Below are 25,383 nucleotides of genomic sequence, written 5' to 3' on the forward strand. Positions count from 1 at the left end.
CTTGTGGTAAATGGCATCTTGGCAGCGTCACACTTGATTTTCCTCAATTCATGGGCAGTTATTTTGCGCCTTTTTTGCACAACACGCTTCTTGCGACCCTGTTGGCTATTTGCAATAAAACGCTTGATTGTTCGGTGATCACGCTTCAAAAGTTTGGCAATATCAAGACTGCTGCATCCCTCCGCAAGACATCTCACAATTTTGGACTTTTAAGAGCCCGTCAAATCTCTCTTCTGACCCATTTTGCCAAAGGAAAGAAAGTTGCCTAATAATTAAGCACACCTTTATATAGGGTGTTGATGTCATTACACCACACCCCTCCTCATTACAGAGAAGAACATCACCTGATTTACTTAATTGGTAGTTGGCTCTCAAGCCTATATAGCTTGGAGTAGGACAACATATATAAGAAATTATCATGTGATCAAAATACTCATTTGCCTAATAATTCTGCACACAGTGTAGTTTTGTTTTTTTTTTGTTTTTTTTAAACTCCACGTTGGAAAATCTGAAGTTGTCATACTTGATAAAATGGAAGCAAGAGCTATCTTATACATTCTTCCCTTAACAATGGTGGGTGACTCGGAATGGACTTACTGTATAGGACCTCTGCTTGTATAAATCACATAGGACAAAATAAATAAATTTATACAAGGTGGTATCTGTTTCCAGGGAAATTGGCTCACATGATCCCTGATTAGTCAGTCCCCTTTCTGTTAGAAAGGCTGTCTTCAGAAAGGCACGCTGGGGCATGTATGGTGGTCCTGTCCTAAAGTTAGGGTATTTTGGGAGCAGGTGTGTGATCTAATTTCATCTGTAACTGGTCTTCATGTAAAAATGGATAATCCACTGGCAATCCTGAATATAGGACTTGATAAGTTCCCTGAAAATGTGAAAACTGTTATTGCTGATATACTTACCTCGGCCAGACGAGTAAAGTGGAAACTCCCTTCAGTTCCCTCGGTTGAGGAGCTTGTCAGGAAAATTAATGCTCATTTTAATTATGAATTTGCACTTGGCCATAATATAGATAGAAGAAAACAAATTCAGAAAAATTGGGGCATTTTCTTCATATTCTATTTGTCCTAAGGTGCTATATCTTTATATATTTGTATTATAGATTCCTATGTATAGAATTGACTGGATTGGTTTTCTTCCCCATCCCCCACTCTCCTATTTTTTAGTTAATTAATTTTTTATTTTATTTTCCCTTATTTTGCTTTGTTGTGGTTGTTAATATTATCTTAATGTTACACCGATTGTGATATGTATTGATTGTTGTTATGTGAAAAAATTAAATAAAATATGTTGAAAATAAAAATAGAAAGTACGTTAGGAGTTTCATTAGAATTATAATATATGCAGTTACTAATAGACGTTTGTTTCTAAAAATCAAATAAAAAGCAATATTCCATGTGCATTGAGCATTTCAGATTGTTATTTATTTATATATTCACTATATGGACAAGAGTATTGCAACCCTCCCCCAATAATACCCAGCATTCCTCCTCCCTCTTCTTCCTAACTCCCAATCTCAGCGATCTGCCATTCATTACAGTTAAGGGGGCTTTACACACGACATCGATACCGATATATGGTCGGGGTCACGTCGCTAGTGACGCACATCCGGCGTCGTTAGCGACATCGCACCGTGTAAAACCTAGGAGCGATGATCAACGGTCGAAAAATCGTTCAAAAACGGTGATCATTGACACGTCGCTCCTTTTCTTAATATCATTGCTGCCACAGGTACATTGTTTTTTGTCATTCCTGCGGCAGTACACATCGCTATGTGTGACACCGCAGGAGCGACGGACATTTCTTTACCTGCGTCCACCGGCAATGTGGAAGGAAGGAGGTGGGCGGGATGTTACGTCCCGCTCATCTCCGCCCCTCCGCTACTATTGGCCAGCTGCTTAGTGACGCTGCCGTGACGTCGCTATGACGCCGAACGCACCTCTCCCTTGAGGGAGGGATTGTTCGGCGGTTACAGCGACATCGCTGACAAGGTATGCGCGTGTGACGCTGCCGTAGCGAAAATGTTCACTACAGCAGAGATTACGAAATGTCGTACATACGATGGGGGCGTGTGCTATCGCGCTCGACATCGCTAGCAATCGCTAGCGATGTTGCAGCGTTTAAGGCCTCCTTTACTTTCAGCGCACAATCTCCATGTCTGAACAATGTCTGTAACTTCTCTATACTACAATAATAAACATGTTCCTATTACAAATTACTATCTCCATCTACGATCCATCCCTCCTTTGTGGGAACATCTGATATGATAGAGTGTCTAAAATCATCACTTATTATCTATATAGAGACATCATGTACAGAAATATTAAGGCTACAGCAACATCACATATGTTATAAAGAAGAGTCACGCTGTCTCCATAGTTCTTTATACAATGATTTATAGATCAGACAAGCTCCTCATATTTTGGCAGTTTCTATGTTACTCAGACACTTTTTATATGAATAAGATCAGTGAGTCTCATTATACCGCGTAGAGAAGTTCCAGGGACAAAGACCTTGTCTCGTACTGACACGCTGAAAGCCCGAAGTCTCCAGCCCCGGGGGCCAGATTCTCAAATTTTTTGCTCCATGTTTCTTTTAGAATAAATCCCCTTCTCATACCGTCCTGTAGTAATGACTTTGTTAATCACGTATTGTCGGAGGATCGTCTGAATCCATCTAAATGTTATCAATTTATGTGTAAGCAGTGCTTTTTTTGCAATGGTACGCGCCGGTACAGCGTACCGGAAAATCTGAAGAGCGTCTCTGGCTCTGTCCACAGGGCTAATTTATAAACTATACAAATTAGCCATGTGGAGCGGAGGCACAAGCTAGGTGCGTCTCTAGGGGGAGCTGGCAGGGCTGTTATGATCCGGAACCATGGAAGACCACCACAAATCATTGGTAAAAGGTGACAAAAGCATTGGCAACTAATTTGGCCGCCATCCCCTTACTAACCATCACAACTAGAAGTAGCCGAGGGGTGAACTAACATCCTGTGCACCGCGAACCCAGCCGGAGAACTAACTATCCTAAAGGAAGGAAAGATGAATAACTCTCTGCCTCAGAAAATAGACAAGAATAGCAAGCCCCCCACATTCAAAGACTGCGGTGATATAGGAAAAACACAATACACAGATAGATGACAGGATTAGCAAAACGTGAGGCCCCCACTGACTAAAATAGGAAAGGATAGGAAAGGGACTGATGGTGGCCAGAGAAAAACCCTGCAAAAATCCAAATTCCTGATAGTACAAAAAGGCCCTCAGATCGCACGATCTGAACTCCGTCCTATACCAGGTGCTTTTGTCATACCAATGAACAGAAAACAAGAATCATAACAAATTAAACAAGCCACAAACACATGGACCCAAAGGAGCTATTCTCCAAACAGAACTGCAGGGAGTTCCCGAGCCAAGCAACTGAGGGGGAAAATCCCTGCATGCAAATAAACTGAAAACAACCACAGCAAATGACAAACCCAGATAAGAGCAAAAGAACCAGACAATAAATAAAGAGCAAGCACTTATCTGGGGTAGATGTGGTGTGGAGCAGAATGAAGCAGGCTGGTGATACAAAGAACAACTGACATCCGACACAGCCTGCTATCAGACCAGGATTTAAATAAGCAGAGAGTTAGCAAAGGAAACGCCCATTGCACAACACACCTGGTCCAAGTCCAAACCATTCCTGGCCACCAGAGGGAGCCTCCCAGCAGCCAAAACATAACTAACATTCACAACACGGGGCGCTGTCGGGCTGCCTGATGCGGCGGTGTGGAAGTCTGCCGGGGTGGGAGCCTGCTATTCTCTGAGCGTGGCTGTCATGCTGAAAGCCGCACTCATAGAATCTGCAGCGCGCAGCTCCCACTGCTCATTTGTCCCTTGCATCTGTCAGACACGAGGACAATTGAAGCGGTGATCCCTGACGATGACTTCCGGGTCAGCACGACGGGTTTCATGTGATCAGGGGGGGTAATATGTACATACACAGTATGGGTGGGGGGAGGGAACTGTCTGTGCACAGAGTATGGTGGGAAGAGAGGATGGGGAGGGGGAAGTATCTTTGGATACAGTATGGGGAGAGAGAGGATGAGGTTTCATGCATGGGGACAGAGAGGATGAGGGGGTGATGTATGGGGACAGAGAGGAAGAGGGTGATGCATGGGGACAGAGAGGATGAGGGGTGATGCATGGGGACAGAGAGGATGAGGGGTGATGCATGGGGACAGAGGATGAGGGGTGATGCATGGGACAGGATGTGGAGCGAACTGGAAAGAAATTTTGAGGACACAGACTAAAGAGTGACATGGTATAAGGAGCAAGTGGGCAGGATGGGGAGTGAGGTGGAAAAGTATATGGACACACAGGAGGTAGTGGGGAGACAGTAAGGGATGAAAAGAATGTGAGGGGCACAGAATAAAGACTGGGTAGTGGAGGGGGGCGGTATGGAGAGGGGGCAGAATGGGATGACAGTGTGAGGTTATAGCAAGGAGGGGGAGTGTGATGAGGGCACAGTATAAAGACTGGGCAGTATAAGGGGACACAGTGTAAAGTACACTGTAAACAGTAGGCTCAGTTTGGAAAGAGAGGGAATATGTAGGCCATGTACCATAAGAGGGACAGTGTGGGTCATATTTTGTGCAGAGAATACTGTGAGGGGCCATTATATATTCTGGGGCACAGTGTAGGGCAGATATTTTTAAGTAGAAGTATTATAATCATTCTGCTACTTTTAGGGGCATCGTGTTGGGATGTGCTGCAGAAGACCGGAGAAGATGGAAATCTGCAGAGATGAGAGGTGAATGTGAAAAGTCATCATTGCGTCAGGAAAAGATGAAGAATAGAAAGAAATGACTAGAGACATCATCTATAAGGTACCTGAATGTAATGTTTATTTGTGATACTGACAATGTCTTATCATTAGGCCTTGGTCCCACTTGCGCATTGCTTCTGATGTGAGCACAATGGGACCACCACTGATCATCTGATTATGGTGCAGGTGGCCGGAAATGCTTATTTCTGGATCTGATCAGTCCTCTGATGGTGTCCGCGGCTGGGTACTGCACATCCGCCTCATTGATTTTAATAGGAGACTGCTGTCACTATCAGAAGACGGAGCAGATCCAGAACTGAGCACTTCCACTGTTAGGTTGACCCATGAATGGGTCACAACTGTTGCCAGTGATGACCGAATGCGGGGAGGGTCCCGGTCACCCCCTCAGCTTCTCTCGACCTCAGTGAAATACAAACAGAAACAGGTATCTGCACATAAGGCAAGAGTGTGCTCTCTGAACTGAACGTTTATTACACATACAGGCTTTTATCAAGCTAATATGGGCGTAGCTGTGTCGTGTGCATAAGCATAAAAAATTACATTTCTCAGCAAACATATGTTTCGTTTCTCGACAACGCATAACATAAGTTTTATTTCTCAGCAAAGCGTGTCCTTGGCTAAGCACAAGTTGACTTGTCCTTGGTTAAAGATAAGTTTATCTGTCTTTGGTTCTTCTCAGTGCTAGATGAGTCTGTTTGTGCTCTATGCAAGCGGGGTGGGTGTCTATCTATTCAATTTTAGTTAACTCTTTCCTCACACCACCGACACATAGAGTAGGGAATTGGCGGGGTTGCCAGGTGCCGGACCCCGACCGGTCAGACATTGGTGACCTATCCTAAGGAAAGATCATTAATGTTAAAGTAGTGGACAATCTATTTAATAAAGTCTTGTGCCGTCTGACAAGGTAAGAGTTACTATATTTTTATTTATGTTGTTAGGAGCATTAAAGGGGTTGTCCAAATTTGTGATGAGTCTGCAGTCACTCCTTGTGTCACTCTGTGACTGTAGCCTTCTGAATTCTCACAGTGTACACACTGCACGCTGTCAGGATTCTCTGGTGCTGGTGGTGAGAGTGGGAGGTTATGAAGCTGCAAGTATGCGATTTTCATAGATGTGGTCACATGCTGAACAGAGAAGCTCAATGAAAATTAATTTACTGAGGCTGGGCACATCAAATCAGAATGTGGCCACAAGTATACAACCCTCATACTTGTGCTCAGATGATCGTCCATTCTCTCCTGGCACCCGGCACTCCCCCTTCCGCTCCTCAATGTCGGCCAGCGGCGCCTGACAGCACCCTCCCCTGCTCCTTGCCTCAGAGATGCGTACCAGCAAATATTTTTTTACAATAAAAGCACTGTGTGTAAGAAACAATAATTGTCCTACCGCAGTTTTCCCACGTGTGTCCAGTGTCAGTTCTTCTATGTTCCCTTATATAAATCCTTGGTGTCTCCGACCAAGCCTGCTGATTATGATGTTACAATAGTAATAACTTTACTCCAAAAGGTATTTATAATCCGCAGCCTGTGTATAAGATCAGCAGCTTCCGCTAAGCACTTCCCACCTTTGTCCTCTACATATGCCGACCTTGTGGAGAAACAGAGGGTCATATATCCCCTATGGATGATTTATAGTTCTAACGGTCTACAATGTCCACTAGGGATATAGATCTGACCCTTTCAAGAATCCTTGTCCATTGATTGTCAGTAATGGCCCAATGTTCGTTTGCCATTTAAACATAATAACAAGAGGATAATTTTCCATCTATTTGGATAGCGGCACTTTATAAACTCCAGAAATGTCACCAGACGATGTCTGTGAATTAGATATTGTGCTCAGCATCGTGTCTGACCACAGTCCAAGTATTTCATTCTATTTTGTGTATTAAAAGCTTTTACTGGGGGCTTGGCCTAATACGGGATGTAAGGAGGACGTGGATTGCGCAGCTGCTGCCAAGAATCTAACTAATCCCTGGTAAAAGACCTGCAAACCAACTTGGCAGACACTGGATAGTATCCTGCCCCGACTGACCCACTTATCTCCGCAGCAATGTCGGGAGAAGCCAAGCAGCAGATCCAAGATGGTGCCATGGACAGTGAGCTGCAGAGGTGAGCTGGTGTGGCCGACGCTGAGGAGATCCGGAGGTAGGCTGGAGCACTTTGCCTGCTCAGAGAGCTGTGGGGATCATCGTGTGGGTGAGCTGTCTGCTGTCCTGGTGCAAGGTGGAGGCACTGGAGAAGGAGATGAGGGAAAGAGTGAAAAGGCAGCTGGAGGTCAGGCCTGCACAGTGAAAGCAGCTCCTTGATCGCCTGTTGCTAGGCAGGGGGAACAAATGTCTAAGCCACTTATCCCCGGGGAGCCAATGCTCAAAGACATTTTAATGGCTGTGATGCAGTGCAAGACCTTCATTACAGAAGTGACGGAGCAGCTAGGAAGCCTCAAGTAGGATATGCTGTCTATGTGCCACAAGTTACATGAGGTGAAGGAGATTACAGGTGAAGTGAAGCAGAGAGTGAGCACTCGGCACAACAAACAGCAGCACTTCTGGCTAAGACGGACGACCACGATAATAGGTCGAGGCATATTAATAGGGTCTCTACCTGCCCTTTACTCCCTGGACACCCAGCGTGGTCTGTCCTGGCCAAAATATTGCACTATAGGAACAGGGACAACATCTTGAAACATGGCAGAGGGCATCCAGACCTGTCTATAAACATCTCCATGATGTCAATCTTCCCGGACTACTCCATAGAAATACAAAATCAAAGAGCCAAATGTATGGATATCAAACCGTGGCTGCGGAAGCTAGATGTGGTGTATTCGATGATGTATCCAGCAAAGCTTGGAGTATTGACGGGAGGCACTGTGCACTTCTTTCCAGACCCTAAGGACACATTAAGAAGGCTGGTCAAAAACAAGCAACACTTGCGGCGGGAGGATCGAGATGAAGATGCTGGAGATTGAATTTTTGGGGCACTCTGCCTCCCACCTTACTTTATAAACAACAAAAACAACAGTATAAGGCGTAAAATATATTTTATTAATAATGAATTAAAATATTATTTAGACATTATTTTAAACAGTATGAGAGGTACCACCAGATACAGGGAGAGGACAGAAGATGATTCACTACATAATCACAATGATACTGGCTTGATTATTGACAAGTAGATTTATAGTTGTAAAAGTGCACAGTGCATAAGGAGACTACTGAAAAAGACTTTGCATAATTAATCAAAGTGCAAAGTGCATTACATTTGTCATATATGGGGTGTGATTCATGTGCAGCAGCACCTAACATCCAGCAGGGGGAACTGAAGATTACAGAAGTGCTCATCACAGTGCATATAGTGCAAATGCATAGCCAAAATTTGTCAAAATAGTGTGAGTGCACTTACAAAAGGTTACAATTTAATCATCTTCTCTTAATAAAAAACACCTAAATTGCAGAAATAGTCTTGCAATTATATAAAGAAAGAGGGCCCAGGATATCAGGTGTTAATGCACAAAGGACACACCATGCACATTGCCAGCAATCAAGGATCAATGCCCACAAAGGGAAAATCGAGTACTCGTGGAGAAATTCACTTGATCACATACAATATATGAAATGCGCACTATACACAGAGTCAAATCACCAGGTGATCAAGAGAAGCCATATCATTCAAGGTATCAAAATACTTACAAGATCAGAGATCATGAATCAAGGTCTGCCCACCCCCAACACTCCAACGTACGTTTTTTATTAAGAGAAACTGATTAAATTGTAACCTTTTGTAAGTGCACTCACACTATAATGACAAATTTTGGCTATGCATTTGCATTTTATGCACTGTGATGAGCACTTTGTAATCTTCAGTTCCCCCTGCTGGATGTTAAGTGCTGCTGCACTTGAATCACACCCCATATATGACAGAAATATAATGCACTTTGCACTTTGATTAATTATGCAAAGTCTTTTTCAGTAGTCTCCTTATGCACTGTGTGTATCTGGTGGTACCTCTCATACTGTTTAAAATAATGTTTAAATAATATTTTAATTCATTATTAATAAAATATATTTTAGGCCTTATACTGTTGTTTTCGTTGTTTATATTCTGTTCAGTTCATGGCCCTATATACTCTGAAAAGGTGCGCTGTGTTTACTCCCACCTTACTTGTTTACATTTTTGTTTGTAGATACTTTCCGGAGGACTGGACTTTGGCAATGGGTGGTGGTTGATAATGATTGTGGGAAAGTTGGAACCACGGTTCTGAAGCGGGTCTTTACAGTTCAATGTAGCAAAATAATGTAAAGTATCTGGACAGAACTAGCCGAATAAATGGGGGACGACATGAAGCTCTTTTTTTTCTCTCTTCCCCTTTTCTTTTAGGCACATTTTGTGGCTGTGTAGCAGGACTGCTGTTCGGAATAAATGGAAGACTGGATACTGTGCAAAGAGGGGATTTTCTCTTTCCCTTTTTTTTCCCTCATGTTGTTGGCCCAAGGGGGTCCTGTTCCTATTGGAGGGGAAATACTACCTGGTTGGTGCCATGGTATCTGGTGGAATGTCTAAAGGCCGCTTTACACGCAACGACATCGCTAATGAGATGTCGTTGGGGTCACGGAATTCGTGACGCACATCCGGCCTTGTTAGCGACGTGGCGTGTGACACGTACGAGCGACCGCTAACGATCGAAAATACTCACCTTATTGTTAAATCGGTGACACACTGTCCAGTTCCCAAATATCGTTGCTTTTGCAGGACGCAGGTTGTTTGTTATTCCTGCTGCAGCGCATATTGCTATGTGTGACACCGCAGGAACGAGGAACCTCGCCTTACCTGCAGCCGCCGGCAATGAGGAAGGAAGGAGGTAGGTGGGATGTTCATCCCGCTCATCTCCGCCCCTCCGCTTCGATTGGGCGGCCGCTTAGTGACGTCGCTGTGACACCGAACAAACTGCCCCCTTAGAAAGGAGGCGGTTCGCCGGTCACAGCGACGTCGCTAGGCACATAAGTAGTGTGACGGGTCCGAGCAATGTTGTGCACCACGGGCAGCGATTTGCCCGTGACGCACAACCGACGGAGGTGGGTATACACGCTAGCGATCTCGCTAGCAAAATCGCAGCTTGTAAAGCGGCCTTAAGGCAGTGACGTGCCGTTTACCTTGGATGCAAAAGGGACTTATACTGTTTCTTTTAATATCTAATTTTGGGCTGCTTTTTCATTCTGGAACGGGGGTTCACTGGTCGACAGTCTCATGTAATATATATGGGGGCTTTCTGTGATCTAAAAAGGTATAGTACATTTATTTCCTGGCCTACAAAATGGCAGAACACATAAAATCAAGCAGTTGGAATGTTCAGGGCTTAGGGTATGTGCGCACGTTGCTTTTTACCTGCTTTTTACCTGCTTTTTCTTCTGCAATGTTTAATGCCAAAATGGATGTGTTCTTCTATTCAAGCAAAGTCTATGGGAATTTGGGTTTCTTGTTCACACTATGTTGTTCAAAATGCTGCCTTTTTGTGGCAGAACTTTGGTCAAAAACTCAGCTTTGCAGTGCAAAACCCAAATGGCAAAAACAATTGACATGTTGCTTCTTTGAAAAAGCTGAGTTTTTGACCAAAGTTCTGCCTCAAAAAGGCAGCATTTTGAACAACATAGTGTGAAGAAGAAACCCAAATTCCCATAGACTTTGCTTGAATAGAAGAACACATCCATTTTGACATTAAACAGCGCAGAAGAAAAAGCAGCAAAAAAGCAGGTAAAAAGCAGGTAAAAAGCAACGTGCGCACATACCCTTAGCCTCTAGTATTAAAAGACAGGCAGTGTTTCAATTTTTCCAGGGGGAAAAACCTGATCTGATTTGTTGGCAGGAAACACATCTGACACGTGAGAGACTGCACTTCTTGAATAGGAGGTGACTTCGGGTAGGCTACCACTCCAAGTACTCGGTATACTTCAGGGGGTTAGTATATTGGACCTCTCGTGCATCCAATTTGAATGTCTGAAGGTCGTCACAGATTAAGCAGGATGGTATGTATGTATGTCTTGTAAACTAGGGACTAGTAGGGATTAGGTCTGTATAGAATATTTTTTTTTACCTCCACCATACTGTAGTAAAATCATACATAGACTGCTCAATATAATTGTGGCGTTCCCGGGGATTCCCTATATGCCGTAAAATTACATCCTAGCGGTCATAGTGTTAATTCCCCCGAGCTGCTGCAGGCAGTCGGGGGTGATCCGCGCACATGTCAGCTGATTTATACAGCTGACATGTGTGCCTACCAAGTTCGAGCAGATCCACCCGTACCTGTTAACTCCTTAAATGCTGCTGTGAAACGGTCACAGTGGCATTATAATAATCGTCGCAGTGTTCCGTTTACTCAGCGTCCAACACCAGAAGTCACGTGACGTGATCATGTGGATCCGATGGTTGCCATGGTAGCACAGGGTCATGTGATGAGTCCTGTAGCTCACATGACTCACTTCCTTTCTCACATGGCCGAGAGCTGTGAGAGATAGGAGATGAGCATATCTTGTGTTTATGTGACGCCCCTGACTATATCAGGGTGTCACAGGGAACTACATCCTCTCCTTTCATGGTGCAGGGCCCACCCCCTCTGTGGTTCCAGGAACCCAGATACAGGTGTCGCGGGCGGAGGAGGGGACGCTGCGCTCTCCCACTGCTCGGGTCCGGCTGCCGCTGCTGCTGCTGCTCGGTGGTGGCTCGAGCGGTGGGCCGGATCCCGGGGACTCGATCGGCGTTCCTCGCCCATGAGTGAAAAGGGGATTTTGATTGTGGGCGTTTTGATTATTGTCCGTGACGCCACCCACGGTTGTGGTGATATTGGTGACACCACCGCTGCTCTAGACGGGGATCCCGGGAGCGGTGACAGGAGCAGCTTTGTTGTTAGTTCTCCCCTCCGTGGGTAGGGGGTTGGTTGTCCCGGGGCCCGGTGATGGGGTAGGGATGGATTGCAGGCGGGTTACAGGGCCTGGTGAGGTGCAGGGTCGCGGGGGCAGCGCTGTGCCGCACGGCACGGTGGTACTCACTCAGCCAATGATGAGGACACAGTTCTCGGTAAAACAAGCGGCTGGATGGACGGGTCCCACAGGCGGCTGCGGTGTTGTTTCTCCCGGCAGGTTGGTGATGACTGCCTTTCCCTGCACCTATGTACGGTAGATAGTTCCAATGGGTTCCCACCGGTAACCCGCTCCCCGGCTTGGATATGGGCCGGAGGAGCCCCTTTTGCCCGCAGGCGCTGGCCCTGAGAAACGGTTGCCTTGGCGGTGGCGGTGTCTCTCTCACTTGGTTGGACTGTTGCTTTCTGTCGGGACTTGGCTGTTTGGAAACCCAGGAGGTTCCCTTCACTAACGAATTTGGCAAATTCACGGCGACTCCTAGCCTTGCCGGGGTCCGCAAGCCCCTGCCAGATGGTGCTGGCTTCTCCTCGCGTACCGGTCCGGTACCGCCGGGCCACTGCCCGTCCACGGTCCTTACAGTAGACTCCGATAGGCCACTCCTGCAGACGGTCATCACCGTCTGCCAACCTTGCTGTCTCGCCCGGGCCACACACCCGGATGCTGTCAGTTAGTTGCTCCACTACTACTTCTCCTCCTTCCACTTTCACCTCCAAAACTAAACTAAACTGTCTGTTTTCCCACCTCCAGGACTGTGAACTCCTCGGTGGGTGGGGCCAACCGCCTGGTCCACCCCCTGGTGTGAACATCAGACCCTGGAGGAAGGCAACAAGGGTTTTATGTCTGACCTCGGTCTGCCTGCCGGGAGTGTGGGGTGTGTTGTGTTGTTCTCTGTGGCCCCTGGCTTGTCCAGGGCGCCACACAGGTATTATACCATCTGCACTACAAATCCCAACATGCACCTCACACCAAGACTGTCAGGCAGACTAGTGGGAGGAACCAAGTCAGCAGACAGTGTAGAGAGAGCTCCCGAAGTGTGAGGAGCTGGAGGGAGTTGGAGCACCCTGAAGTGACTTGTGTTGGGTCGCAAGCAGTGACCCAGGGCCAGAGGAGACGGTAGCCAGCCTCAGCTAGTGACAACGACTGACTGGTACCGATCACGACAGGGTGCCCGGACCCTAGATTGGGGAGAAGCTCTATGCGAGCCAATTATTGACCTGCGGTGGAAGGGGGCCTTCAGGGACCTTCCCTATGAGCCCAGAGGTTGGGGGCGACAGCACACTGAGGGGGACAAGGTCTCCCATACAGACAGCCCGCTAAGGTCCCGCGTGCCAGCTCCCAAGGGCAAGGACTTTGCCTAAATAACAGAAGAGCTGTTCCTGATAGTTCCAGACTATAGGGACTCCAGACAGAAACACTGCATGGAAGCAGGCACTGGATCACTAATGACACCTGGGACACGGGACCTGGACGTGTTCCCTAAGAGCAGCAGTGACTCACAGAGACTTGGTTCAGCAGCATGTGTGCCTATTTTATTCTGCAGTACTGTGGATCCAACAGTGAGTAAAAACCTGCCCCTGTACCCAGCCTGCCATTCCATCCACTACACCCAAGCACCGGGGCCTCCCTACCTGCAGAGGGACATGCCATCCAGCTGCTCCACACCATCTGCCCCGGTCCTCCATCCAGCAGCGGCGGTACTCCCCTTTACCGCAACCCGCAGGTGGCGTCACAAACTCTCCTTGTAAATATTCCCCCTTTACATCGAAGTGGCTGCGGAGGTGGAGCCCTGGGTCCGGGGACCCTCCAGCCACAGCAAAACCCCCGAATCCGAGCAGTCCGACTGCTACAGGGGCGGCACATTTGCAGCTGTGTAGCTGTGATCAACAGATATGGAAGAGCTATCAGATTGCTAATTCTTATAGCCCCCTAGGGGAACTAGTAAAATAAAATTAAATTAAAAAAATTCAAAAATTAAAAAAAATAAAAAAACCTAAATGTTCAAATCACCCCCCTTTTCCCCATTGAAAATTAAAGGGTTAAAAAAAACAAAAAAATATATACACATTTGGTATCGCCGCGTTCAGAAATGCCCGATCAAAAAATAAAGTCAATTATTCTGATCAGTAACCGGCATAGCAGCAATATAATTCCAAATGCCAAAATTACAGTTTTTGGTCGCCACAAATTTTGCGCAATATGTAATACAGCCAACAAAACATAACATCTGTGCAAAAATGGTAGTTAAAAAGTCAGATGGAGACACAAAAAATAAGCCGTCACTGAGCCATAGATCCCGAAAAATGAGAACTCTACGGGTCGCGGAAAATGGCGCAAAATGTACGCGACTTTTTTTGGCCAAACTTTTGCTGGCGGAGCGTACACATCACTAGAGGGGCTAAGGGCATACACATCACAAGAGGGGCTGGGGGCACACACATCACAAGGGGGGCTGGGGGCACACACACATCACAAGAGGGGCTGGGGGCACACACATCACAAGGGGGGCTGGGCGCACACACATCACAAGAGGGGCTGGGGGCACACACATCACAAGGGGGGCTGGTGGCACACACATCACTGGGGAGAGGGGAATACATCACTGGAGAGGGGGAACACACATCACTGGGGGAGGGGACAGACATCACTGGGGGAGAGCACAGACAGCACTTGCAGAGCAAAGACCTCACTGGTTGGCACGGACATCACTGGGGGGACTGCACACAGCACTGGGGGGGTTGCACACAGCACGTGCAGAGCCCTGATATCACTAGGGGGACACAAACCTGGGGTGATACACAGCATGGGGGGGACACAGCACTGAGGGTTGTACACAACTGTGGCGGGTGTGGTACACAGAACTGGAGGGCCACAAAGCACTGGAAGGGGCACAGAGCGCTGGTGGGCAGGCAACAGACCCAAAGTGCCGGAGGGCAGGAGACGGATTCACAGCACCGGAGGGCAGAGGGGTGGGCACACAGCTTCATGCCAGGAGGTCAGAGGGGCGGGCACACAGCTCTGGAGGGCAGTGGGGTAGGCACACAGCTCCAGAGTGCAGAGGGGCAGGCACACACCGCTAGAAACTGTGACGCTACTCTAGGACAGAAGCGCAGAGCGCTAAACCCACCCACAAAGTAAGTCCTGTGCACGCTGGCACTGGCCAGCGGGAGAGCACATTGCATTGATACGTACAAGCAGCGCATATGGTGATTTAAAGTGCCAGCAGCCTACAAGACCGAAACGGCGGCCCCAGCACTTCCGCCCCCAGGAATCTGCCCGGGGGCCACATAAAAGGTCTACGGGCCATAGGTACCCCACCTCTACCTTAAATAAAAGTAAACCTACTCATGTTTGGTATCTACGAACTCGCACCGACCGGAGGCATTACACCCACACATCAATTTTACCATATAGTAAACACAGTGAATAAAATATCTCAAAAACAATTGTGCAATCGCACTTTTTTTGCTATTTTTCTGCACTGGAAATTTTTTGCCGTTTTCCAGTACAAAAACCTCCCCCCCGGAACGCGTAAAATCGGCCGGACGTGAAAGGGGTTAATGCTTCAGTTAAAAAAGAACACCCAGCACACCCCAAATGTAACTTAGTTAGCCTATGCCATATACCAAAGGGACAAATTAAAACAAAAAACAAGTATATCTAGGGCACCGAGTAATCTAAGATATCTAAAAATATATGGCAACAGCATCAAGAATTAAGGTGCAGAAAAACATTTTATTATAACACGTCCACTCACTTGTGTGTACATATTAAAAACATTTAAACCAGTAACAGACTGGACCCCAAAAGACCCAACTCCTAAATTGACCCATGGTACAGTCATAAATAACAAATTCCCATCTGCAGTCAATAAATGTAAAGTAATTAAGCCAACACTATTACATGCACAGTATGAGAAAATACCTGCCAACCGTTGATAAAGCCGCCTAATTAAAAAGGATAAGGCATAAGGTCCAGTAAAAAGATCTGGTGTGAGAGGTAATGATGGGGGACATAATGAGTGGGTTACAAAGGCCGCACGCGTTACGCCACGCTATGTGGCTTCCTCAGGGGTATAATACATGTGCCAGGGAGGGGAGTATATAAATGGTCAGATGGAGAAATCATAAGCTACAGCTGTGGAATTTTCATATCACAATGGTGGTTCAGTGTAGTCAGCTGCATACATTGATGATGGAGATTAAAGCCCCGCAGGTGACCATGCAATAAGGGGCCATCCTGGAACGCATGCCGCATACCAGAGAGCCGAAGTGCGGCTGTGTATAGATGCGCAGTAAATAGCTGAGGGTATGTTCACACATCAGGTTTTTGCTGTGCGGCACAATCCAGCGCTTTGCAGGAAAAACGCATCCGTTTTTTTTGCCGCCGGGTGCGGTTTTCCTCATAGACTTTTATTAGCGCCGGATTGTGCCGCATGTACTTGTGTTTGATCCGGTTTTTGCAAAAATAGTCACTCCGGCGGCCGAACAGGACACAGAGAGGAACGTTTTTTGCCAGCAGCAAAAAACTGTATAGCGCCGGCTGCGGCACTGTGCGGCATGGTGCATTATGAAAGTCTATGCAAGCTGGATATGGTGGCATGCTTCAAACACCGGAAGCATGTACCGTATCCGGTTTTTACTTCTGAGCATGCCCAGAAGTTATATAAATTCATTGCTTGACAGAAAATCAATCAATCACTCACTCATTCTCTCTCAAACTCTCTCACTCACTGACTCATTCACTCACTCTCACCCACTCACCGATCACCGGTGCGGCGCTGCACAGCTGTCACACTGCCGGCGGCTTCTCCTGATTTGAAAATGCCGGCCGCCCATTATTCAATCTCGTATTCACTGCTTTCCCCGCCCACCGGCGCCTATGATTGGTTGCAGTCAGACACGCCCCCATGCTGAGTGACAGCTGTCTCACTGCAACCAATCACAGCCACCGGTGGGCGGGTCTATATTGTGCAGTAAAATAAATAATTAAAAAAAATCGACGTGCAGTCCCCCCCAATTTTGATACCAGCCAAGATAATGCCACACGGCTGAAGGCTGCTATTCTCAGGATGGGGATCTGGAACTCTACCCGGCTCATCCCGAATTGCCCTGGTGCGGTGGCAATCGGGGTAATAAGGGATTAATCATGGCAGGCGTCTATGAGACACCCCCAATGATTAAGCATAAGGAAGAACGAGGTGGCAGCTCACTCCGTCAGTTGCACAAAACTTTAATTGCAATTGCAGACATATGCAGGAGCAGTGAGGAGAGAGAGGGGTGCGGGGGCGAGGAACGGACGACAGCCTGTTTCGCGCTGAGTAGCGCTTTGACGAGTCCTGACTCGTCAAAGCGCTACTCAGCGCGAAACAGGCTGTCGTCCGTTCCTCGCCCCCGCAAACCTCTCTCTCCTCACTGCTCCTGCATGTCTGCAATTGCAGAATAAAGTTTTGTGCAACTGACGGAGTGAGCTGCCGCCTCGTTCTTCCTTATGCTGGATCTTTGGATTTTTCTTCATATTGCTTGCTGAGCTCCACCCTGCAAGGCACCTTCTACACAGGCGCATGTGAAATCCAGGAACAGCTGACTTAACAAAACTGTGAGTACGGCTCCACTGATTGGCAGATTCACTCTGCAGTGCCCAACTCTGCTTTATTTTTCATACCCCCAATGATTAACCTGTAAGTGAAAGTAAATAAACACATACACCCAAAAAAATACTTTATTTGGAATAAAAGACAAAAATAACACCCTCTTTCACGATTTTATTAAAATCCCCAAATAAATCCGCTCTAAACCCACTACAGATGTATCCCCAATTTTGCATTTATGATGCTGGAAAAAGTGCATCGCAACTGTGGAGATCTTTTTGCCCTGTTTCAAGTGTTTGTCAGCAAGAGCGATGTTTGAAAAGTGCTGTTGCACCCGTCATACATGTCCGCTGCTTGCTTCTGATTGGCCGGTGGCTGCCATTGGGAATAGTTGTGCAGAGAGAACTTGACTGCGCATCACCGACAAACCGTTCATGTGAATCTCAGATAAAAAGCTGATGGCGATGGCCAGAGCACAAAATGCGATTGTGACCAGGTCTAAGTACCTGCGGGCCACAAGAAGCAGCCTGAGCGCGGTGAAAAGACAGAACCAAAAGTATACGCGGTATTTGCTCGTATTGCGAATTCTTGCTCGTGATGCAAGTTACAAATTTGTAAAAAGCTTTGCTCGTCTTGCGAAGTGCTCACAAACTGGGTTACTCGTAATCCAAAGTTCCACTGTACAAAGGTGGGAAATGCTTAGCAAAGTTATTACTACAGGATAGTATGAGAAGGGGATTTATTCTAAAAGAAATTAATGGAGCCAAGAATGAGAGAATCTGGGCCCCGGGGCTGGAGACTTCGGGCTTCCAGCGTGTTAGTACGAGACGGGGTCTTTGTCCCTGGAGCTTCTCTACTCAGTATAATGAGACTCACTGACCTTATTCATATAAAAAGCGTCTGAGTAACATAGAAACTGTCTAAATATGAGGAGCTTGTCTGACCTATAAGTCATTGTATAAAGAACTATGGAGATAGCTCTATTCTTTTGTATCCAATATGGAATGTTGCTGTAGCCCTAATATTTCTGTACATTATGTCTCTGTACCCCCCCCACGGGGTCTTGGGGAATACTTGTTGCCAAGGTGTCCACGAAAGGGAAATGAAGAGAAGATGCTGGGGATGTAGGATGTTGGGAGTAGTAGTTGTCTCGTGATGCCACCTGCGGTATGCAGCCAGGGATTAGCCGTCGCTGTCCTCTGGGGTGGATGGTGTCGCAGCCTGGATGGTTCGGCTCCCCACAGGTGGAGCGGGCCCCAGGGAGGATGATAGTGGAGGTAGTGGACGGAGGCAATAACGGGCCAATACATTGGGCTGCGGTCAAAGTTCATTTTACTCACAGTACTGTCGTCACCCTCGGAGTGCTGGTTTTTGCCATGATGGGCCCCAGTTGATTCCAGATGTTTCAGAGGCCACCACCAGTGTTGTCGAGTGTGAGACCTTCCTTGCGCTTCTAGTATGGATCCCCGTGGCGTGAAGCTATTTGGGGACAGCTGCATTTGGTAATTAAGTTCCTGTCCCGTTCGTAGGCAGCGTCAATCAAATGTGGGCATTACCGTGGGCCTGACTCCTGACTCTATATGCTGCTGTGCCTCAGGAACTTTGGTGGCCAGAGGGACATGAAACCCCCCTGTCCTGCAGATTCTGGTGATGCAACTTGAATTGTACACGACTCTAGGGCTCTGCACCTTGAACTGCACTGGTACTGAGAAAACTATTGAGCTCAACCCCCTGCTACCATATTGCTCCTTTGTCTTACCAACTCTACAGGTCATCTCCTACTTCTTCCAGTCGGGCCGCTTCTATCTGTGGAAGCTCTGAAGCACGCTCCCCAGCAACTGTGTTCTTCTATGACACAGACTATTCCGAAGTAAAATCTCTGTGTCCTCTCACTCCAATCATGCTGCCCCCACCTTCCCGATGACTCACTAGTGGCTGGGGAAAACCTGTTGTTATAGTAACCACCTTTAGCCCAGTTCCAGTGTTGTGTACCTGCTGGCTCACTTCCTGACTGTGTTGTGTAAGTTGAAATGTGAATACACCAGTGGTTAACCTCTTCCTTACCCGGGATAAGTAAAGCACCTTAAGTGAGATGCAATACCCTGTGACAACTGAGCCTCAGAGGCACCACATTCCCCCACAGCGAATCGCAGCACTCCCGGGCTGCAACAAAATATACATGGTATACCGCAATTTTTGTTATGCAAATAAAACAAGTAAAACAATCTTTATGGGAGGCATTATCACTTGAAATGTTTCAAACATAATAACTCTTAGCATTCCTATTAAACTTTGTACATTTTTCACATCAAGCATATAAAGTCACATATTAAAATGTTTCATATGACATTATATACATTACTCGACAGAGTCCATGGTGCGAAGACAGGTGCACCACTCCCGTTATGTGTAAAATAGAATTCCAACAGGAACTAAGGGACCTGCCACCCCCAATGTAGGCTCTGGGCATGCGGCAGAGCATTCCTGACCACGCTTTATTGCTTGGGCACGCGCGACAGGTTTTGGGACCTGTGGTCAACCGGTGCTAATTATTTTACAAAGGCAGTCCTAGTTATGTACAAAGGGAGTCCTTGGCCACGTATATCCTAGTGGCCGAGATGTCCTTTTTGTTAAACCGAAGAAAAAATAAATGAGCAGTTCTTTTAATAAATGCTATTCCTATAAATCCTTGCAAATTATCACATTCAAACAGGTGAACTACATACATTTTCTCAAATACTTTTATATTTACATGCCTCTCTATGATGCTCCAGGGCCCTCCAGGCATCCATGGTTGGGTGAGGGGATTATTATCCGTAAAGACAGTGAACTTTGCAGCGCCAGGTAGTGCTTGAATCATTCAGTGATATCCCAGACTAAGGCTAGGAACTCTAGCTTGAACGAGCTGTAGTTTTCTGGGTTCCTCTCAGTAGGATGGCGCTTCCTGCTTGAATAAGCAATCACGCGTTCTTTGCCCTTCTGCACCTGCAATAATACTGCTCCCAATCCCACGTTGCTGGCAATGGTACATAACACGAACGGTAAGTTGTAATCAGGATAGGCCAGGATTTACTCACCAGTTAGTGCCCACCTCATCTGCTTGAAGGAGTTCTCTTTTCACCCCATTCAAATGGAGGACCAGAGGTCTTACCCTTCTTTGCCTGGCCTATCAGGAGATCTTGCAAAGGTGCCGCCATATTCGTATAGCCCTTTATGAATCTTCTGTAGTATCCTACCAGCCCCCAGAACTGACATACCTCTTTGACAGTGGTCTGTCTCGGCCAGTCATTAATGACGGTGATCTTTTCAGGGTCTGCGCTGACCACATGCCCAAGATACTGAACCCTTGGCTTCAGCAAATGGCATTTCGATGGCTTTAGCTTCATTCCGAACTTTAACAATGCTTCAAATACCTCAGCTAGATGTGTCAGATGTTCTTCATATGTCTTAGAATACACTATAACATCATCCAGGTATAGTAGCAAGGTCTCTAAGTTTTGGTGCCCCAGGCAACACTCCATCAGTCTTTGGAACGTTTCGGGTGCATTGCAGAGTCCGAATGGCATGCTGTTAAACTCACACAGGCCCATTGGTGTTGTAAATGCGGCCTTCTTCTGCTATGGAGACCTGCCAATACCCACTAGTAAGATCTAAAGTGCAAAAGTCATTAGTAGCTTTCAGTGCAGCAAGTGTCTCCTCTATGCGGGGTAACGGGTAAGCATCCTTATGTGTTATGCGATTTATTTGCCTAGAATCCACACACAACCTCATTGTGCCATTATTTTTTCAAACCAGAACCAGTGGAGCTGCCCAGGAGCTACAAATGTCTCTAATAACCCTAGCCTCTTTCATGTCCCGCAACATTTCCTTGGCACACTGATAGTGAGCTGGTGGTACAGGCCTATATCTCTACTTAATGGGTAGATGATTTCCTGTGAGTATATGTTGATGTACCCCCTTTATCCTCCCAAAATCTAATGGATGCATACTGAAGACCTATTCATATTCCTGTACTACCCGATAAACTCTGTGCTTTTGGTGAGAAGGAGTGGAATTAGTGCCTACATGCAGCTTATGACACCAGTCCTCTAACTGTTCCTTGGAACTGTTATGTTCCGCCAGGTTTGGCGGGGTCAAAGGTTCCACTGCCTAGATGGCGTTGTTGTTTATAGTGAACAGCTTGGCAACGGTAGCATATCTGGGCAGTTTGGATTCCTCCTCTCCACAGTTTAGCACTCGTACGGGTACCCTTCCCTTGTGTACATCAACCACCCCCCTGGCTGTCAGGATTGTAGGCCTACTCTGAGTAAACTGGCTCAACCACTGCCTGGTAATCCTGCCCTTTAAGGAAGGATTGCAGCCCGACACCAAATCATCATCTCACTTCTTAGGGGTAACACAATAGGGATCGGGTCTGTCACCTGTACACTGCCAATTTCCCCACCGGACAGGTTTACCTGTTACCTCCGCAGGAGGGCTCTGATCTCTTCCTGCAGGACCCTCTGCTGCCTGATGCCGGTAGTTTCAGCAATCTGTTGACGTAAAAACAGCACTTCTCCTAGGCAATGTTCAATTACATTAGTACCCAAAATCATCTATGGATTTTTTTCATTAGGATCAGTTTCAACCACAATCAATCCTTGAGCCTTTAACTCCACCCTCCCCACTTTTATTGTTACTTCTCTGAACCCTATTTCAATAACTGGTAACCCATTAACAGCATATATAGTGAGGTCTGAATCCGGACGATTGAGCTCAGTTTCGGCCCAAAATCTCTTATAAAGGTTATGCGGGATGGTTGTCACCTGCGAACCGGTGTACAGTAATGCAGATGTGGGAATACCGTCCAGCGTGATAGACAGGATTGGCCATCCTCCCACATATCTATCAGACCAGACGGGCATGGTCGCTTTATTCCTGGGGTTGGCCCTTGGCCCCAGGGGTTGCTGGTTTAAAGTACATGCCCTGGCGATGTGTCCTGAGCTGTTGCAATGACGGCACATGGATTGTCCAGATGAGGCGTAGCGATCGTTGTTCCTACCTCGAAATTATCAGATCCTCTTCCCTGCCCCTCCCGGAACATACGGCAGGGTGATCGGCATGATCGGTACCACGGCTCCGGGTGTTGCGACTTCTCCGCCAGCTGAAGACCTGGCTGATGTTTCATGGCGGGGAAGATTTGGGTTAAGAATTACTGCATCAACGTCACCTTGCGCATCCATCCTTGCCCCCCCCCCCAGTTAACTCTAGCCTGTCTCTCAAAAAGAAAAGAAAAACAATCGTCGGTCCCTCAGACGGGAATTTAGCACTTCGGGAATTTCTAAGTCACGCCGCTGTGCTTCGTCAGTCCTCGGCAGAGCACAGGACGGGGCTTATCTTCGCGTTTTGTTTTTGGATTTTTTTTTTTAAACTGCGTGTGATGCAATCAATTTCTGTGGCACAGTAATGGTGGCCCGATTCAAAGTTTAATAAAGTGAATACAAGGCACACCTTACCCAGGGTTACCGGGCCTAGTAGATCCTGTCCGTGACGCGAAGAAATGCCTGGCCCTGGGCCATAGGGTACCCGGTCCCGGGCTTTTAGTTCTCAGGGGATTGTCACAGGTGGCTGTGCACGGTCCCGTGGCCCTGGTGTTAGTTAAAAGAAGTCTGGTAAAAAAAATAGTAAAATAAATAAAAGTTTCTTGTGACACCACCTACAGTTCTCGGTAATGTTACCGGCGCTGCTTGCAGACCTCCGGGGTGATGATGAAGCAGCTAATTTGCGATGTCCCCGGGGCCGTTGAGAAGGATCGAGATTTTACACACAGTAAGACAGCTTACCACACGAGTCTTGATACCGGTCTCTTCAAAGCCACTGAGATGTGGCTCCCCATGTTCAGGCAAACAAAGTCAATAGTGAGAGCAGGACGTTTGATAACAATAAGGCCCCTTTCACACTGCGCTTTGCCTTACATTGCACTGCGCTGTGCCTTAGTGGTCCCGTCAGGGCATCCGTCCGATCCGCCCCTCCCCCATCCCGCAAAGCGTGTTTCAGACACATGCGCCAACATGGCCATTGACTGTAATAGAGCAGACTACGTTAGCGTGTGCTCTGTTTTGTACCATTTTCGGGCATATACGTTTTCTGCAGGTGTTCACCAAAACGTAGTCGACTACGTTCGGGTGTCCACCTGCAGAAAACGTATGTGTCCGAAAATAGTACAAAACAGAGCACACGCTAATGTAGTCTGCTCCATTACAGTCAATGGCCCTGTCGGCGCATGCGTCCGAAACACACTTTGCGGGGTGGGGGAGGGGCAGTTCGGACGGATGCCCCGACGGGACCACTAAACGTAAGACAAAATGCAGTGTGAAAGTAGCCTGTCACACACACACACACACACACACCGGGTCTTTCTTTCTGTACCTTTACTGATGTTGTTAGCAGGGTTAAGTACAGGGTACAATTCGGGTGGTCAGGTGGCAGTTAGGATTTCCACATCCATGAGATATGAGGCCTCCTTATTGTTGTATGTTTGCTTAAAGGGAACCTGTCAGCAGAATTTTCGCATTTAAACTAAAAGATTCCCGTTCTGCAGCTCCTGGGCTGCATTCTAGTAAGGTTCCTCTTGCTACTGTGCCCCCTTTGAGACCTAAAAAAACACTTTATAAATTTTTGTGTGTAAATGTGGTTTTATGGTCATGGGGGCGGGCTGTATTTCGTCGCTGTGCAAAGTGTGAACGCTGGTGAGGTGATTGCGCAGGCACGAGATTATGGGCAGCGCTGTGATTGTCATCAGCAGCGTCATCCAAGTACCCGCCCATAATCTCGTGCCCGCGCTTTTCCCTCTGCCTTCACTGTTATGCGCAAGCACTGGCCATATGAACCACGTTACCTATTACCCATCTTTCCCTGGAGCAGGAAATAGATGGGAGGAGCAGCACACCACCGATAGGTAATAGGTAACATGGTTCATATGGCCAGCGCTTGCACATAATGGTGGAGGCAGAGGGAAAAGCGCGGGCACGAGATCACGCCTGCGCAATCACCTCACCAGTGTTCACGCTTTGCACAGTGCTCATTCCCACGAGAGTGCCACTGGGCATGCGCGAGACCTCGAGAGCACACAGTTACATGAGGGTGTCCTCATGTATGTAAATGAGCAATAAGGGACGGCGAACAGCGGCAGGGGTGCGAATAATAAACGAAATACAGCCCGCCCTCGTGACCATAAAACCACATTTGCATACAAAAAGGTAAGAATTTAAAAAGTGTTCATTTAGGGCTCAAAGGGGGCACAGTAGCAAGAGGAACCTTACTAGAATGCAGCCCAGGAGCTGCAGAACGGGAATCTATAGTTTAAATGCGAAAATTCTGCTGACAGGTTCCCTTTAAGGCTAAGTGCACACATCAGTTTTTTGGCATCAGGCACATTCTGGCGTGTGCCTGATGCAACGGATCCGTCGCAGATTGTGTAAAAACTGATGCGACTGATCCAGCAAAAAACTGATCCGTTTTTTTTTTCTTCTTTTTCATGCCGAGAGAGAGCGCGAGACAAAGACCATCATCACCGCACACACCGGTACTACTGCCCCCATCATCACCGCACACACCCCGGCACTACTGCACCCATCATTACTGCACACACCGCGGCACTTCTGCCCCCATCATCCCCGCACAGATCCCGGCACTACCGCCCCCATCATCACAGCACACACCCAGTCACTACCGCCCATATCACCGCACACATGCAAGCACTACAACCCTTATCATCACCACACACACACACCGGCAGTACCTGAGTGACGTCCCCGCTGATAGCGTGACTCACTTCAGTTGCTGTGTGGAACTCACTGGAGCGGCGATGTACTATGGCCGCTCCTGTCAGCTTCCGATGTAGCAGAGCTGAAAGCGTCGTGGGACCTCGAGTGGATTACTTCTGGACCTGGAGGGGTATTTGGGGGTTAATAAAGTGGTGAATGAGGGTGTTTTTGGTCTTTTATTTCAAATAAAGGATTTTTCGTTGTTTGTGTTTATTTACTTTCACTATAGA

General features: G+C 47.2%; 1 protein-coding gene across 1 annotated transcript in view; it reads right to left on the reverse strand.

Annotated features, from left to right (window-relative positions):
• The window catches only part of LOC142312991 (uncharacterized), a 217,912-nt gene that overhangs the window by 173,482 nt on the left and 19,047 nt on the right, over nucleotides 1-25,383 (reverse strand). Inside the window, 1 exon segment of the mRNA XM_075351979.1 lies at nucleotides 24,395-24,407. Within this exon segment, the coding sequence (XP_075208094.1) occupies nucleotides 24,395-24,407 (13 nt within the window).

This window comes from Anomaloglossus baeobatrachus, chromosome 5 (assembly GCF_048569485.1).
Source record: "Anomaloglossus baeobatrachus isolate aAnoBae1 chromosome 5, aAnoBae1.hap1, whole genome shotgun sequence".
Taxonomy (NCBI): Eukaryota; Metazoa; Chordata; class Amphibia; order Anura; family Aromobatidae; genus Anomaloglossus; species Anomaloglossus baeobatrachus.